At 30.4% G+C, this 19,566-nt stretch overlaps 3 protein-coding genes across 6 annotated transcripts; 2 read left to right on the forward strand and 1 right to left on the reverse strand.

Moving 5' to 3' along the window:
• The first annotated feature begins 654 nt into the window (after positions 1–654).
• Positions 655–3,146, forward strand: LOC143913883 (uncharacterized). Its single transcript, XM_077433929.1, has 2 exons — positions 655–762; positions 1,994–3,146. The coding sequence occupies exons 1-2, from the start codon at positions 690–692 to the stop codon at positions 2,728–2,730; spliced, it is 810 nt and encodes a 269-aa protein (XP_077290055.1). The 5' UTR covers positions 655–689; the 3' UTR covers positions 2,731–3,146.
• A 4,196-nt stretch (positions 3,147–7,342) lies between these two features.
• On the forward strand, positions 7,343–10,030 carry LOC143913212 (uncharacterized). 2 transcript variants are annotated; one of them, XM_077432881.1, is made up of 3 exons: positions 7,343–7,458; positions 7,632–7,896; positions 8,541–10,030. In XM_077432881.1, exons 2-3 carry the CDS (start codon positions 7,830–7,832, stop codon positions 9,215–9,217), a joined length of 744 nt encoding a protein of 247 aa, XP_077289007.1. In that variant the 5' UTR covers positions 7,343–7,458; positions 7,632–7,829; the 3' UTR covers positions 9,218–10,030. The 2 variants fall into 2 exon arrangements, with proteins under 2 accessions (XP_077289007.1, XP_077289014.1); XM_077432888.1 differs by lacking the exon at positions 7,343–7,458 and adding an exon at positions 7,491–7,554.
• Positions 10,031–14,337: 4,307 nt separating this feature from the next.
• Positions 14,338–18,358, reverse strand: LOC143912994 (uncharacterized). 3 transcript variants are annotated; one of them, XM_077432502.1, is made up of 6 exons: positions 18,232–18,279; positions 17,881–17,996; positions 16,618–16,793; positions 15,202–15,290; positions 14,667–15,117; positions 14,338–14,586 (listed from the first exon to the last, which is right to left on the reverse strand). In XM_077432502.1, the coding sequence occupies exons 2-6, from the start codon at positions 17,986–17,988 to the stop codon at positions 14,580–14,582; spliced, it is 831 nt and encodes a 276-aa protein (XP_077288628.1). In that variant the 5' UTR covers positions 17,989–17,996; positions 18,232–18,279; the 3' UTR covers positions 14,338–14,579. The 3 variants fall into 3 exon arrangements, with proteins under 3 accessions (XP_077288628.1, XP_077288619.1, XP_077288611.1); XM_077432493.1 differs by having other exon boundaries at positions 14,667–15,129; positions 15,178–15,290; XM_077432485.1 differs by having other exon boundaries at positions 14,667–15,290; positions 18,232–18,358.
• Positions 18,359–19,566: the final 1,208 nt, after the last annotated feature.

The following is a 19,566-nucleotide window of genomic DNA, read 5'->3' on the forward strand; positions in this document are numbered from 1 at the left end:
TAAAAAAAATTGTAAATACATACCCAGCTGAAGAAAATTTATTGACGGCGAATAAATAAAATTGTAGTCATAAATAATGTTATATGCTATCATAAATTTTTATAATCACTCGTAGAAATGAAAATTAGATTTTGTAATATTTAAATACTCTTCGACAATTTTAAAAAATAAGTATATAAACCCGATTATTATGTAAATATGAAGCAAAGTCATCGTGATTTTGTATTTTTAAAAGTTTTCATTTAATTTTTAAGGTTAGCTTTTAGTTTTTCACTTTAAATGTGAAGTAATATTTTCAATACGTATTTCTTTTGATTTAAATCAATAAGATAAGATGAATAATTGATGTACTAGAAATATTTCTAAGAAGCAATCGGCACGACCTGACCCAGGTTAGCATAAAAAAAAATAATTGAGTGATTCTTAGACACGATGACTAAAGATCGATGGATTAAACGAGTTTAACGGAACTTTTCACGTTTGGCAAATGATTGAGGGATTTTCGTTCAATACCGTTAACCGTAACCTGTCTACTTTAACTGTTCTATTCGTGCTATTTTGAATGGAACGCGAACCGATCACATGTCATCGTGTGCGTGTGTGTGCATTTTGGCAACGGTATATAAAAGGAATTAAATCGCTTGCAATAGACCAGTTTCCTTCCAAGATTCGCAAGAAGAAGGATCAAGATGGTCTCGAGAGCGCTAGTTGGGGCCATTTTTCTATTTTTCGCAATCGGCTGGTCCAATGGAAAACCTCTAGGTGAGCTTTGAAACAACGGCAATTGTAACGACTTGTATAGTAAACGTTTTCATTTATTTGAACAGGTGGCGTACATTTAGATAGCTAAGAATGTTACATTTAACTCACATCTTTTTATGATTTTTATTTTAGTTAGACACAAATAATGATTATTTGTATGGTATGTAATTGAAATATAAGCAACTCATTTTGACTCATACAGTAAACAAATGACGTTTTTATCTTAAAAATCGAATTCTTAAATTTAAAGTGCTATACTATATTTAAAGTATGTATACATACTTATAAACATTGACAATTAGACATGGTTTAAGAAATCATTTTTACCTATATATGTACATATTATACATACATATATGTAGATACATCTATCGATCTTATACAAATGCTATCTTGATTCGCGAATTTTAATTTTATAGCTTATTAGATCACATGAGCCGTTATATTTGAATGTGGCGGCAGTTCAATTTCCAGTTCCAAAAACGCTATTTAAATTTGACTTAATTACCAAATTGTTATTACTACTTTTAATTCGATATGTCTAGCATCTCGGAAAAACAGAATAAACGTATTACATGCCACCAGTATTTGTAAATATTGTAAAGTGCAAATCATTATATTTAATATTTTGCGAGATATTTCTCTAAATGAAGAAAGTGAACTTACGCCACTTATAAATATAACATCTCATATCACAAATGGTATATTGGTATGCGCGTATGTATGTAATTAGTAATTAAATATGTCAAAGTAATGTTTTTCCTATTGGTAAAAAATAGCGAAATATTTAATAGTAAAAGTGATTAAATTGTAATATTCTTATTTAAAAACCACTTGGTTAAAGACTGTTATGTACACATTTATACAAAATCATAAGTAAACACGATATTCAATAAATTCATATGTACATATATTCATATTCTGATTTTTCTTCATTTGTTGAACAATTTTATGTATTTGAATTATACCTACCAAATCGATATTTTATCTGACCCGATAGTTTAAGAATACGTTTTAACATTGAATCAAAATACAATAGGAATTGAATATTGCGATGGAGTGACTGAAATACATTGTATTTTTGCTCATTAATTAAAAAAAATGTATTTAAATATAAAATATTTCAATATTTTTTTATATAGTTATTACATATATGTACATATACAATATTTAAATACTTTTGGGCTAGTTAAAAATATAAACAACTTTTAATTTTCTTTTGTTTTTATAGAATTTATCGATGAAAGTGATGAACTTTCATTGGAAAACGTAGTAGTCCCTGAAGACATCACCGACAACGATGGCTTAAAAATCGGTCTGAGAAAAGATAGGCAATTCGGATTTGGAAGAATAGGATATGGGGGCTATGGTGGATATGGAGGCGGCTACGGTGGATTTGGAGGCGGTTATGGTGGATATGGACACGGTGGTGGTGGATATGGTGGATACCATGGACATAGCCATTATGCACCCAGCTATGGACACGGAGGTTATGGACATCAAGGATACGGACACGGTGGATATGGTCACGGTGGATTCGGCGGCTATGATCATCACCACCATCATCACGGTTTCGGTCGCGGATTTGGACCAGAGTTGCCAGGCCCAGACTTCGATCCACAACGTTTCTATGCAGATCCCTTCTTCGCATACGCTGATGCACCGATCCCAATAGGTCCGGAGCCAATAAATCCAATCTTCCCACATAATGAGGCGCAAATTCCGGTATCCGTGATTGGAGAGAACCCTGAGAATAGACCTCCACCGCATTTGATTCCTGCCAAACCTAAGGATGAAGTTAAAGATAAAGAAGCATCGGCTGACAAAAAACAGGTGCTCTCGAAGGATGACACTCCGGCTGAAGAGATTAATAATTCGGAAGAAAGCAAGCCCGATAAAAAAGAATGTACGTGTAAAGACGATGTGAAAAAATCAGAAAAGTCATTCGAAGATAAAATAAATAGTTAATTTTATTACTGTTTGATGATATCTTTACATATTGTGATACATATTAAGTTAATAGTTAAATAAAGCGTTATTTTTTATTTTTATAAATATTTGTTTATTTTTTGTATTTCTAATGCAATAATCACTTTGAAAACACTGAACATATTGAGAAGTAGTACGACTAGTTATATATGTACATATGTATAATACATACATACATATGTATGTAGGTTCATGCGTAGTTTAAGATGACATAACTACACGATTATCGATATTAAATATGTATGTATTTTTCGTTACTTAAAAAAATATGTATCCTCATATTGGTAGTTCAAATATTTATAAAAAAAAATCAAATGCTAATTAACAAATATTCTTACTTGTTGAAATTATGATGTTTTTTTTATATTTTATAAAAACTTCCTTACTGCATCCTCTTCAACATCTTTGAATTTGCAAACCCGTGTTTGTGTGTCAACAGCATCATTTGCTTTTAGCAATGCTAAAACCATATACATACATATATGAACATATGTACATATGTCAAAAAAATATCAAATTTTAACAAGTGAATTTGATATGATTTTTTATTTAAGCCGAGTTCCCTTATTTTATCTATCCTCAAGTGCGTATGGTCAATAGTTCAAAGAATGTTTTCTTTCGAAGTTTTGGGTTTAGACAAAAAAGCCCATAAATTTCATCCAAGCGTTCTTTAAGTTTTGAATATTCTCAGTTGTGGTCACCAAATGTTAGAACGAGAGTGTGGTCGCAATATTTGGTATACAAAATTTTATATGACATATTAGCCAAACTATTTTTTAATCGTACTCGTAAAACAATTTTTACATCAATAAAAGTACCAGGGTGGTGACCTGACCCAAAAAGAAGTACCAAGGCGGCGACCTAACCCGACCTGGCCCGACTACACTACTGTATGTTTTGTGTCTTATAACAACGAGTATCCAATATGACCATGTATGCATATAATGTTGACATCTAATTCTTATCAATTCTTTTCGATACATAATATCGTATTTGGAAAATATAGAGATTATTTAACGATAAAGATCGATATTCAAAAATAAAACTTAAATATTAGAGATTAAATGTTATAAATCTTATGAAATTAATATAATTAAAGTGTCACTTAAACGCATTAAAAATTACATAAGTATTTATTTCAATATTATATTATTTGTCAGGTTCTCTTATTTTCAATTTGTCAGGTTCTCTTAAGTCCCAATTAAGGTTTTCAATATCCGATATCTGTATGATAAAATTGGTATTTGTTTATTAATTTTCGAAAGCTAAATATATATAAATAATTATTAATTAATTAACGAAAAAATAATATGAAAATGAAAATGAATCTTCGTCGTAAATGTTGTTACCTTGCATGATTCGGATAAAACTAGATAGGCAACTTTTGATCTTGGCCTTCGGTCAAGGATTCTTCGGTGTCATCAAATGCGTATGAACACTCGTGACCTTTTATTTGGTCATCATCAACAACATCAAAACTGTGGTCCGAAGAATACGATTGATTTTGAATGGCACGCATTGAACAACATGTACTTATCAAATGTCTTGCAAGACCAAATTGGATCATAATTTGTATACACTTGTGGGAAAATCCGCGTCCACGAAATGACGATTCATCATTAACCTTCACACAATCCGAGGCTAGAGTTCTTTGCACTGTTGATGATTGATTCTCAACACGTTGAGGCCTAGTGTTGAGAGTGGACGCGTATATCAAATTAAATATCAAATGACCTGGCAGTTTGATTTCTTTTGAAACTTTATACGATTTATAATATACATAATATTATATAAGTATGTTGATGTTAAGTGTTTTTCAACGTTTACATGGGTGATCATTATAATGACGGTTAATTCACAAGAGATTACCTCTCAAGATTGATGTATCTATACAATATAAATACATATGGATGTTTGTATGCCGATGTGGATATGTAGCGTTAAAAATTCACTATATTAAATTTGTTATTTTTCACGCATCATTCTATAATCACGAAATTGTATTTGGTATTGACCTTTCCAATGTGGCCATACATTTGCGGGGATTTCCTTTCACCCAATAAAATTGCATATCACCGGTGTGACAATTGTATGCGATTTTGTACGGCTTCAAGGAACATTGTCCGCATTTTTTGTTCACAGACAAGCATCTATATAAAATAATGCAACAGTGAGTTTGCATCAATTTTTTTCCAATACATTTAATCCAAATGGTGACTGTTAAAAAATAGTATAAATCGATTATTATGTGACACCTTCAAGGAAAAACACTTGAATAAGGTATAAGTATGTAGATTGAACATATTTTTTATACAAAGTCTAAAATATATTTACGGTGGACTTGGAAGGTTGGATTTAAATTGATTTAAACAATTCACAGACAATGTCACTATGTTGGCAATGAACTGGTCAGTACTGTTAGATCTGCATTTGTAATTTGTTTTGTGATGTTTGATATTCTAAGAAAGGAAGATGATTCTCAGAATTATATGTATTGTGGTTTACCTTGAATGAAACAAATTTAATTATTATTAATTTTGTTTATTTTTGCGATTCTTAACTATAATCGGGTATATAATTTTGAAAAAATTAGTTTTAAAACATTTTACAGAACAAAGCGTGAAGTAAAGTTTTTCGAAAAGCAGTGATTATAATTTTGTGTTTTTCCTTAAAAATTGACCGTCATTGGTAAAAACCTGTCTCTAAGGTCAACTTAGAACATCTAAGGTTAATTTATCCGACGGATTTTTGTCAACAGACTGTTCATATGATTTTGTCTTATATTAAAATATAATCTTATTCCAATCAAATGATGTTGTTATAAAAACGAGCAATATAAGAAAAGTTATTTTATTATCACATTTGCTAAATTTACTAATAATTCTGACACTTGCCGAGAATTGTATTTACATACTGTTTGTATATAGTAATATAATATATAACACATGAATAAAAAATTCAGATGTGACCAACCCCTGACATTATCTATGTATTTGAGGAATATAAGAAGGTTACAAAACAAAATTCGATATTGAACCGTATGACAGATTATGAAGTAGTAATAACTATGACAGCATTTTCGATACAAATTGAGCGCAAATGTATGGAAATTTGCACAAGACAAAAGTTCTACTTCCGGTTGTCAGATTTTGTTCAAATTTTTTTTATTATTTAAAATCAATAACAATATTTTACATAATAAATATCAAAAAGATTAAAATACTTTAAAAGGTCAAAATAAAATAATGAAATATTAAAAAAATAAAAAATACTACTTCCGGTTTACGAATTCTGACCAAAACCTTGGCAGCTAGAAGTAAGTACATACAGAATACAAATACAAATTTTCAGTTTGATACGTTCAGGGGTGTGGACAGAGCAGTGGGCACAACATTTTGCACCTTTCTAAGAGGAAAAAATCCCACTTCCGGTTCATTAAATTAAGTAATTTTTTTTTTATTTTTACTTAAAATTACTATTTTTATTATACACAATAAATATTAAGAAGCTTAAAACAATTTAAAAGGTCAAAATAAAATAATGAAATATTGTTTTTAAAAAAAAGACTACTTCCGGTTTACGAATTCTGACCAAAACCCTACCAGCTCTAAGTTAGTACATAAAGGATAGAAAAATAAATTTTCCGGTTCATTCAATTTGGTGATTTTTTTTTAAATCACTATCTTTATTATACACAATAAATAGCAAGAAGCTTAAAATAATTTAAAAGATAAAAATAAAATAATAAAATATTGTTTTTAAAAAAATATTTTTAAGTTTACGAATTCTGACGAAAACCTTAAGCAACTCTAAGTTAGTACATGAAGAATACAAATATACATTTTCAGCTTAATGCGTTCAGGGATGTGGACAGAATCGAGGCGAGGAAAAAATCCCTCTTCCGGTTTATTACATTTAATGATTTATTTTTATTTTCATCACATTGATACAAGAATTATACTTGATTTTTTTCGTGAAGAACACATATGTTTAAGGGATCGAAAAAAATAGTGGAAGAAACATCGAAAAAGAGTTAACTGCCATTTCTGGTTGAGGGATACTTACCAAATTTTATATATAACTTTTTATTACGCTTAAACTTCTAGATTTTAAATTTCAGTTCAATTAACTAAAAGGTTTTTTAGAAAAACATAAAAAACCACGATTCTCTAAAGTAAAACTACTACTTCCGGCTCAGATAAAAATATTTAAAATATATAAGGTTATAAGAATTATTATTTCTATTACATGTAAAAAAATTTCAGCCCGACTCAGTTAGCGGTTTGGGAGATAATTGAATTCAAAAACTTAAATAAAAGAGGACACCTATAAAAGGAAGTACCATTTACGGTCAACTTAAAAATTAAAAAAAAAATTATGTCATGTCGATAAGAATTTCAGTAACCGATTGTAAGTTTCAATTCGATAGGACTAACGATGTTCAAAAATTCCCCAAAATACACAGTCACACACACAGACACACAGACACACACACACACGCACACATTTTTTATAGAACATAAAAACGTGATCAGTAATCGATTCTGAGTTCGAATAAGTGGAAATCTCGAGTTCGAATTTTCGCATGATCACAAAACTTCATGTATTGCTACTACATACATAGATTAAGTAAAAACCTATAGTTCGTGTATGAACAAACTAGTATGTTATGAATGAACCGGAGTGAACACTTGGAATGTAACATATGTATGTACGTATGTACATACATTTTCCTATTTATTAAATAGCATTTTAAGTCGACGTAGCATGTTTTTGTTGTTTTGTGTAATGATCACTAGGATGGTAATAGTAATATTGTACATTATTCCAAGACATACAAATATTAGATTTGCTTTTGTTTGCATGACACCCTTACCTAGGACACGCATTGACATCACGAGTCGGTCAACATCAGCATATCATTAGCGGTTGCCGCCGACAGGGGAAAAACTTTTTTCTTGTAAATTCAGGCTGTGGAGAGGACAACAGGTAAAACCCATCAGCAACAGCAAACCAGCGTATAAAGTGGTGTCTGTTGATGTGACGGCAGCCATTCCTGTGCTGGACATCACGCAGACATGAAGCTCTTCGCAGTAGCCGTTACCCTGATGGCCATATTGGCCTATGTGCATGCCGCCACCTACTGTAAGTTCACCTTCACCTTATCAACGTACTTTATTGATACGCTATTCATTATTGATTTGCTAATATTTGACGTCATCACAGAAGGGCGTCTAAATATATGTCTCTAGAATGATTGCAACTTGTCAGTACTAAACTTGTGTACTAAAAAAAAAAGTGACACTCATAAGTTAGGCTATTGCATGTCAGGCTTCCTATTAATGGGATATATAAGCATTTGCCGGTTTCGTTTCATAATTGAATAAAATTATATTCACAAATGTATATAAGTATTTTAATAGAAACTTCCTACTGAAACCGGATTGTTTCACCGTTTTCCAATTTTTTTTGTCATATTATGCTAATAGTCAAGGAATACATTAAAAATTCGCATTTATATGCTTATTGCCGTTGATTTATTTGTTCTATCGAAAGCATAAACAACAACACAAAAAAATGTCTATTCGGATGTATTAGTTTTTAAAATGTTTAACCCGTCTTTTGGTATGATGTAGAAATTTCCTCAGGTGTTAATAATGCTCAATAAGGTCATTTACATTGAATCTCAATTAGTATACCTATTTAAATGGAGGTCATCGTATTTTTATGAACATAAAAATAATTGAATCTAGTGAAAATGTGTGTAATGGTAAGTTTTCCAATTTTAGTGATTCCGATATCGGAACAAGAGCTTGAAGTTCTGCTGAGCGAAGAAGCCCAATTAGAAACTGTCGGCAGGTTGGTGCGCTCACCTCGTCGCAAAAATCCTTATGGAAACGGAAACGGAAACCCATACGGTGGAGGTAATTATGGCGGTGGTAATCCATATGGTAATTATGGAAACTTCGGTGCTCCAGGAGGATTCGGAAAGCCTGGTGGTTTTGGAGGTGGTGCCAGTCAGTCAAATGCTGATGCTTCAGCTGCTACCCAAACTACCAACTTCCAAAATGGTGGATACGGCTTAGGAGGATTTGGCAAACCAGGCTTCGGTGGCTTCGGAGGTGGTTTCGGCGGTAGCGCTTCCTCGGCCAATGCCCAAAGTTCAACCTTCAACCAAGGAGGCGGTTTCCCAGGATTCGGTGTTTCAGGTAGTCAATCGGCAGCTAATGCTCAAACTCAGAACTTCAATGCTGGTGGAGGTGGTGGATTTGGAGGAGGTGCGTCGGCAGCTTCTGCAAATGCTGGAACCCAATCGTTCGGCGGTGGTGGAGGTGGTGGTGGTGGTAGTGCTGCGAATGCTGGAGCTCAAACCCAGAATTTTAACCTTGGAGACGATGGTGGAGTCAGCGGTGGAGCTTCTTCGGCAAACGCAGCTTCCCAGACCCAAAACTTTTCATTCGATTAAATTAAACCAAATTTTGTGAAATTAGCATTCAGAATGAAATTAAAATAAAATTCGCTGTAATTAGTTTTTAAGTATTTATTTGGTTCGTTATGATTAAATTTTATCAACAAAAACATCCGCCTTTTAATAAACCTAATAAAAATATTATTGATGTACATATTTGCATGAAAGGATGCACATAAATAGTATGTAAGTTACATCACTTTCAATACATATAAATAAAAATAGTAACTTTACAAACTGCAAATCAATATTAACCATATAACTAAATACATCAGATATGCAACCTTATTATATTATATTATGACATAAGATTTTATTGTATTCATTGTATACACTTTTTATTTAATAAAGAGATTTAATAATATGATTGAAAAAGGTAAAAAAATACGAAAATATTCCGATTTCCAAAATTTTATACTGTGTACATAAATTCATTTGAAAGAAATTTATGTACATACGTTTATTATACATATGTATGTATGTACAAATCGAGGACTCTCAGCATGACCGAAGAAATTTGTAAGTGTTAACCAAATAGCAAACCGTAGAACACGAAATCAAGTTTTGACAACTAGAGAAAAAATAAAATAATAATGTCAATCCCCTTAAAAACTTGTTTGAAAATCTAATAAGTAAATTTTTTTTATTGAAAAAAAAATCGTAGTCATTTCGGAAGATTTTTAACAACCAGTTTTTTTTGACGTGTAGTATCACGAATGCTCATAATTATGTACAATATTTCCTGTGATTTTTTTTTTTATATAAAAACTACTGTTTGACCATGATTTTTTACATGAATAAAAAATAAACCTCAGCAAAATGTTGTTGTGTTAGAAACTGGTTACTTTGTGATTTAGGTTATTCAGTAAGAGTAATAACCAAAAATCTTACGCGCATGTATGAAAATAAAATCGGGAAATGATTTTCTTCAATGAAAATATTTAAGTATAAATTTATTGCAACATCATAAAGAAAATAGTTTGATAATTAAATAACACAATTTAAAAATCATATTCGACCAACGATATGTCCGTTACCAATTTTTTTAAATAGTTTTCTAGCATACATTTTACTAAATTAATTTTTATCACTAACATGAAATCCTACACATAAAGTCATATACATATGTAAGCGCTTAGATTATAAAAAATAATAATGAATCTAATATATAATTTCGAAAGAGACTTTGCATATATGTATGTAACCTTCATCCGTAGACGACACCTCCGATTTATTTTTTTTTCATGGGCACCGATTTGATTTTTTGCTGGGGGGGGGGGGGGGGAAGCCGCTGAAGGCGAAGCTTTCGGGGTGCAGCCGCCGAGGGCGGAGCCTCTGGGGGCGAAGGCTCCGGGGGCGCAGGCGCCGGATTCTGGTATACATATAATTTCGAAAAAGACAGTATATATATATATATATATATATATATATATATATATATATATATATATATATATATTTATACATATATAGTTTGTTTGTTCGTAACAGTCAATTTAATAAAAAAAACAAACGAGTATTCAAATAAATGTATATAAAATAAAACCATTCAAATAAATGTAATAAAATTTTTACTATTAGATTAGTCATGTTTAAGCGGTTTATATTACAAATACCGAGCGAAGCCGGGTAAAACCACTAGTAATAAATAAAACGTATTGATACACGAATTAGTAAATCTTGTAAATCTAAAATTACATTTTTTTATGGTTGAAAGAAAATTGTTTAATCTATATCATATTTTATCACTTTGATCCAGATTTTTTATCCCTGCTTTTAAAGTTTTTTTTTTTAAAACATAATAAATGTGGAATAGTTTTAAAAAAATAACATTAAGTTTTAGTTGCTAAAAAATAATTTAAGCTTGTCACTTTATTGAATGAATATGATTTCTCGTCTTAATTGGTCGGGCTTTTATTTAAGTTTTTTCATCAAAAAACAAATATCTCTAGAAGAGAAGGTTAATAAATAATTTTTATTTTTTTTGGCTTTATTTTACTTTACAATGGAAGATAAATTACATACAAATATAAAAATATATATTTTATATAAAATAAAATATTAAAATATAAAACTCGATTAATTAATTACAGTGCGGCATCTGATTTCTTATTTAACAAAAAATATACAATGTCGCAGGCCCTCTACATACATACATATACATATATTTTTAGCCTATAGATGACACTAATATTATTTAAAGTTAAATGGAATTAAAACTCTACAAACTGACAATCTAAAGTTTAATTTCGAAAGAGACTTTGTAAGTACATATGTAATGTTGCTTGGTAACATCGAAAACAAATCAAAGTTTCTATGACGACGATTCTATATGGTTTCGATTCGATATATATTTTTTTCGATTCAATTAAATTTAATAAAAAAAAACAAATGAATATTTACTAGAATGAATTTTTAGATTCGCCATGTTTAAAAGCTGTTTATATTACAAATAGTGAGCGAAGCCGGCTAAAAAAACTAGTGTTATATAATCAAGGACCCGAACCCCTATTTTTTTCGATCCGGTTCGGTAAAATGTTTAAATGTTTAAAAATACTTTAAAAGCGAATGTATATCCTACGGTGAAACTATTATGAAGCGAGTATATTCTTCTTGTATTGACGATTCCATAATGGAAGAAACTCTTTTAAATTTGGATGAAGATGAAACAATTGTTTGACGATGCATGAAGAATTAAATAAGGAGTTATCAAAGACATACAAAATAACGTACATAAAAATAGCCTCGACTTTAAAAAATAAATTAAAACATACATGCTGACAGGAGAAAAAATCGATAATTTAAAAAACTTGTTTTCGTCCCTTTTGACAATAAAACCAACTTCGACTGAAACTGAAAGTTCTTTCCAGTGCAGCAAATTTTTGTAACAAATCTAGAATTAGGCTTTCGGATTCTCATTTAAATATTTTAGTATTCTTAAGAAGCTACTTGAAATAAGTTTACTTTTACAATTACATTTTTTCCAGTTAATAGATATATTATGTATAATTTACTTTTTTTATATTTTGTAAATAAATAAATATTTTTTTATTAATAAAAAATATATTAAATTGAAAAAAAAATGTATTTTTACACGTGTCCCGGGATCCCGGGCTCCGTCCCGTATCCCGGAAATTGAAAAAGTCCGGGAAATCAGAAACCCTAACGTACATATATGTATATATATATATATTTTACCAAACCGAAGAAAATATCGATTCGAAAAAAATAACGGTTTATACGATTTTCGCTTTTCGGTTCCGGTTCACATCCCTGGTTATAATGATGGTTATTTTAGCAAAATTTAATTTGAAATAGCACATACATAGTTTAATTTTTCAAAAGCTTTTAATTTTCATCAATAGATGTCTGTCAATTTTATAATTATTTATTGATTGAATAAATAAAATTAAAACAGCCCAAATCCGTTATGTAGTCAAAATCCATCTTTAGTCAGTATTATTATCGTGAGATAGCGGTTCAAATTGGGTGATGCCAAGTTGAAAACTGTGAAACAAACATTCATATTTTTGATTTTTAATTTGAAATGCTTTTTATTGTTTATAAATTCACAATACATCTTAGGTCTATTATAATAGGTACTGATCTACTGATCATTTCCCATTTTACAATACTTTTGTTAGTATTTATAGTATTATCTAATTTTAAAGTTAGTGTACAACTGTACAGCATAATAGGAAAAATTCTCAAATACTTATTTACAATTCTTACAAATGTTCATAAACATTCATAATATTAACATTCATATTTAAAAATATTGGTCTACATATATCGTTATGCTATTTAAAATGCTGAAAGTTTTTGAATATCATTTACCTTTAAATTACCATAAATTTCATATGTATGTACGTATATACATATGTACGTACATATATAGACATGTACATATGTTTGAATTATAGATTTTTTCATTTATATTAATTGAATTATGTTTGTACTTATACTAAGTATGTGAGTATGCTATTCTTATAATTACATGGTAATTTATCTACCTACGTACATGTGTAATAAACATATGTATGTACATACGTACATATGTATGTATGTGTGTAGATAAATTTCTCTTAGAACGAAATGTCAAATTTCTCATCTATACACTTTGACCTATCTAATGTTGGTCACTTTTTAATGGCTTGATTCAAGGTCATCCAGTTGTTCGTTTCGACTCTCATAAAAATATACAGGTGTTCGAAAAGTTGAGTAAGAGTATGAAGAAATGCGCATCATCTCACCTAACATTGCATAATGTACAATACGTGTCACAACAATGTGGGCCCATTGTTGAATTCTAGAAGTCGTTTCAAATAAATCATTATTTTTCGCACGTTCCTAATCATTGAAACTGAACAAAGTCGATTCATTTTAAAAGTTAGTCCTGTTTTCTATCTCACGTGATGAAACCTACATATTTTGAATAAATATTGAGTGGTTTAGAAGTCGAGCACTGAGTTTCGTGCCAGTTTCATTAGTTTAAATTGCATACTAACCACACTACCAACTTGTTCACTAAAAATTAGGGGTCAAAATTTCATTTCTTTCTTTTTGTACAAAACATTACATTACAAACACAGAATAACTGAATAAATGTAGTAGTTCTGTAGCAGAGTATTTTTTTCATATTTAGTCTTTTAAAAATTAAATTTTCCCATAAAGACTTATACATAGTTGTACATGTACTTCTCTCACGTCAAATGTGGAAGTTGCTTAAAATATATTATTCGTTTTTTTTTTAGTTTATTGTAAGAATTTCCGAAAGATTAGGTATGAAAATATAGAAAGAAATGTAAATAAAAGCATGTAGGAAGAAAAAAAGTTACATACATATGTATATAGGTTTTTCATTCCGAATTGACCCTTTTTTATTTTTCATTTCAAATTAAACCTTTTTCATTACAAATTGACATTGATAGGTCAATTGGAAACGAAAGAGGTCAATTTGAAATGAAAAATGAAAAAGGGTCAATTTGTAATGAAAAACCTGTATTAATATTGATATATGTAGGTAATTAGTTTAAGCATATGTACGTATGTATGTATGTATGTACATGTGTAGTTAAACTAAAAGTTAAACTATATAAATATAATAACAAAAATATGCATATTGTTTTGAATGTATTTATTGTAAGTTTGAATTAAAAACAACATTTGGCTTTGTATATTACATTTGTTCAGTTAGAATGGCACACATTCATACACTATGTTAACTCCAGGAGTCCCTTAACTGTGTTTTGCAGGTAAACTGCAAACTCTCAACAGTATCACAGTTAAAATGAACACTTTTATTTCATAGAAATATTCAACTATATTTAAATTAATCGAAGATATGACATCCAGTAATTTACCACCTGCAACATCAAAAAATAAACAAATAAATAAAAATTTCAAATTTTGTTTTATTTGTTTGATTCAAATTTTCAATACGTACTTGCTGTACCCTGGTGGTCCGTAAACTGGAGCAGGTTCTCCATAGTTGATAGATGGTGTTCCGTAACTGTTTGACACGTGAATATCAGATGAAGGCAAATATGCTTGGCTGGGTGCTGATATTGAGTGACTTGGTCCTGAAAAGCTTTCAATGCCAGAGTGTCCAAAACCTCCGCTGGACTGTCCAAAACCTCCACTGGAGTGCCCAAAATCTCCGCCGGACTGTCCAAAGCCACCACTGGAGTGTCCAAAGCTACCACTATCGTAACCACTGTCGTACGATGGTCCTGAGTGGTAGTTGTAGGATGGAGCAGTGTAGTAACTGACGGATGGTGCACTATGGTATACAGGAGCACTGTGGTATGATGGACCACTATAATCACTGTGACCACCATGATCGTAGCTTTCGTATCCTCCTCCGTATCCTCCTCCGTATCCTCCTCCGTATCCTCCTCCGTATCCTCCTCCGTATCCTCCATCGTATCCTCCTCCATATCCACCTCCGTATCCACCTCCGTATCCACCCCCATGTCCACCTCCGTATCCACCTCCATGTCCACCTCCATATCCACCTCCGTATCCTCCTTTACCTAAGGCAGAGCCTAGAAATAGTCCTTTCTTGGCTCTGAAATAATAGTAAACGTATTTATAAATGGGTGCGATTTAACTGCACAGTGAGAAAAATACTTTGTATTTTAAAAAAAATGTTTTGTGCATTAAAAAATTGCATTATTTTCGGTGCATTGAACAATCTCGTATTGTGCATCGAATAAAATATTTTGGAATTATAAAGTGACCATTAAAAAATATGAAACGATCATTCGAAAATATGGATTTTAGCATTAGAATGGATACAACAAGTGCCAATGTTGCAGTCAATTGTCAAAAATGTTTAATTTTGTTTAAGTATTACGTATGAATATGAATGATGATGTCAGGTCGTAGAGTCGAAGCCAAGGTCGTAGGTGTCGAAGGTCGCAAGCTAAAGAGTAAAAAATAAGGAATCCAGTAGAGAGAAGCGTTCGCCGTTGTCGGTTCGTATTATGGTATTCGCGACGTTGCCGTTACAATTCATCTGCAATTTTAATGCACATTTCATCCGCTTTTTAAGTAGCAAATATTTTTTTCAATGATCAAAGCAAAGTTTCTAATGTAATCTGTATCCGTTATTTATTGCACACAATTTTTTTGTTGTGTACGGAAACTTTTTACAAAAATGTACAATTTTTTTTAATTGCTTTTTTAAATGCACATTTATTTTATGAAATGAACGTTTAAACTGTTCCCTTTATAAATAATGTATGTATTATGTAAAAAATCACATGGACACTTTGACTATGTTATACTCGTGTATTTACGATTCACAAAAACAAAGAATCCTATATCCACCCATATAGACAAAAATAATCGCAAAATGTACATACATACATATGCACAAGTCATATTTTACTCATTCTATTGGGCAGATTTTATAGAAAAAACACTATAGAAACTAAAATTCTTATGTATAATGCGAATGTGAGATGAAATACACCGTCATAAGATAAAAGTACTAATAAAGCTTGTTCGGAATCTTTTTCTAAAACAAAAGCTAATTTCAATGAATATTGTTGAAAGTGTAGATTCATCATAAGAATTTACTTTCTATATCTCAATATTTTTGTATTTATACACTTTTAAAGGATAGACTTTTCGTTTCAATTCAATGGAAAATACTGTTTTTCTTCTATAAAAGATATTTTTCCGGATTTTTTAAATACATATTTTTATAAAAAAAGGTATTTACCAAAATAATATTTGGCAAACGTGTTCAAATGTATGAAGTACTGGGCATAAAATTCATGTTATCCATCGAATACGTTAAGTGCAGATGCATGTATGTATGCTCATAACGATATATGCATGCATATAAATTTTGGTTATTAATCTAGTACTGAACTAATATTCTTTACCCTAAGAGTTTACCAGCTCCCAGCCCGAGTAGACCTCCACCTACAAGTCCACCTTTTAGTAAGAGTCCACCTTTGAGCAGACCTAGCTTGGCCAATTTCAATTTCAACAAAGTACGTTTTTGTCTCGAGTGTGGTTCCAGGTTGTCTGCTTCGCCGGTGCTTTCGATGGCTTGTACCTACGAAATGGAATAATATTTAGGTTTGCAATTAAGAAAGTTAAGATGTTTATATATGTGTTAATTTATTGTCTCCGAGAACTAGATAGCTGAGATATGAGCATGTGTTATACAATATTTGCGAAAAATACGGTTACCTGGGTGTGTAACGGTTTACATAATGAAGATGTGACTAATAACAATTTATCATAAAACATTATGTGAAATATATGTGGGTTTTTTTAAATTAGCCAATATATATGTGCGAGATGACACTGTTTCGCGAGATCAAAATATTAATTTATGATAGGCGTTGCTAAATTGAATTATCATATTTTTCACATTGTATGTAAATTAACAATTTATTAAAGTAGAAGCAAATGCATTCATAAATCATGGAGTAATTCTAAATCACGAACTTTTGATGAGTATACATTTTAATTATTTATTGAGAAATACGACTTTGAAATAGTCGGTACAAAAGATCCGATTACAAAATCATATTTCTTAATATATTAACATTACATACATATGTATATCAAACTTTAAATATTAATATTTCAATTATATGTACATATGTATAATATGTATGATACAAAAAAACAAATTTGAGCATATTAATATTTGTACAAATTTATTTTTAATAGAATATATTAATATATTATTGGACATGAATGAAAAAATAGTGCTAAACTATGTATGTACATAAAGTAATTTTAAGTTGTGTTAATATTTTTATGTTATTTTTTCTATATATACATACATATGCATATATAGGGATAAAAATATCTGAATCTAAAATTTCATTTAAATTTATATATAAAACAATTTTTTTACAGAAATTTATTTTGAACTTAATTTTTTTGGCTTTATTTATAATCTAATATATGTATAATTTCGAATGAAACTTTGTATGTAACTATTGTTGGTTCGTAGTAAAACAAATGAATATTCAAATAAATTTAATAAAATGTTTACTATTAGATTGGCCATATTTCAGCTGTTTATATTACAAATACCGAGCGAAGCCGGGTAGAAACATTATTATAAAATATACTTAAAAAAAACTTTTTAATTTGCCCTATAACTTAAACTATAATTTTCTTACCTCCGGGGAATAGCCTTCAGCAAGAAGTAGTTGTCCATTTTCAGGCGCTTCTGAAGCAAGGCTTGTAGCGACTAGGGCCAAAGCGATCAAGAACAACTTGCTCATCATTTTGATATCTGAATAATAAAAAAAAATAGATAAAATCAATTATCGTGCAATATGAATTACATCCGAATAGTTAAATGAATCGCAGCGATGGATGAATGCAATTTATTTGTAATCCAAAACGGGACACTTGAAAGCACACGAACTAAACAAACACTAAAATTTTCACTTTGAAATAGGATCACTCATCATCGCACGGTCATCTAACCACCCTTGAAATGGTATTTGATATAATTCGTAACGCACATTTTTAGTATGCACCAGTCGGTTGGTGGTTTGGTTACAAACTGAGTTACCATCGGGCATTTGTTGGTCTTTATATCGACACATGGTCCATTGTGAATTGTATGCTTTGGGCATCCCCACCGTTGAGACCATGGTCAATGGACTATCTATCCGTCTTAGTTCGTCATTGAGCGTCGTATGACGAAAGCGAACGCATATTGATTGACCGGTGTCGATTGATGTACGCTCATTACTGTTGGAAAATCGTAGGACATCAAAGAAAATCAAGGGAAAATGATAACTTGTTAAAAATGTAAATTTTCTCCGATTGCACCGGTTGTTGATTTGCATGCATAAATAAATTTGTTTAATTATACGATATATTTTTAATTTATTGAAATATAATATGTGAGTAAGTATAGTATGATAATTTCTGATTCTAGAACGATTGCCAATTTCGACGGTTTCCAAATGTAGATAATGAAATACGGATTTTAAATTCAAAATATAATATGTTATTGCAAGCATCTGGAAATTTTTACTATTTTTGTATTATTTACATAGAAAAACAGCCCACGACTTTATCTAGGTATTTGAGGAATATTAGAAGAATAAAAAACAAAATTCTTTAATGAAACTTCCATACACGTTCACACGTACCTGCCATGAGAACATTTTTGATACAAATTGAACGCAAATATAAGGAATCTTACACAATACAAAAGCTCTACTTCCGTTTGCCGGTTTTTTTCAAATATTTTTTTTCTTAAAATCACTATAAATATTATACATATTAAATATCAAGAAAATAAAAGTAATTTTAAAGGTTAAAATGAAACAATGAAATATTGTTTTAAAAACAATTACTACTTCTGGTTTAATTCTGACCAAAACCTTATCAGCTCTAAGTTAGTACATAAAGAATACACATCTAAATTTTCAACTTGATAAGTTCAAGGGAATGGAAAAAATTGTGTGGTCACAACATTTTTGACATTTCTAAGAGGAAAATATCCCACTTTTTTATTTTTTTTATTTTCATCACATTGATACAAGGATTATATAATACTTAAATTTTCTCGTTTAAGGAGTCGAAAAAAATAGTGGAAGAAAAATCGAACATGATTAAATTGCCACTTTGCTGGTTGACGGATGCTCCTCCTAGAAATGGTACCTCCCCCTTATAGGTATCCTTTTTTTTTAAAAAAAATTTGAATTCAATTATCTCCCAAACCGCTAACCGAATAAAACTGAATTTTTTTACATGTAATAGAAATTATAAATGTTATACATATTGTAAAAATATTTTACCTCAATCGGAAGTGGTACTTTTGCTCTAGGGGATCGAGGTTTTTT

Source organism: Arctopsyche grandis, chromosome 1, assembly GCF_051622035.1.
Source record: "Arctopsyche grandis isolate Sample6627 chromosome 1, ASM5162203v2, whole genome shotgun sequence".
Lineage (NCBI taxonomy): Eukaryota > Metazoa > Arthropoda > Insecta > Trichoptera > Hydropsychidae > Arctopsyche > Arctopsyche grandis.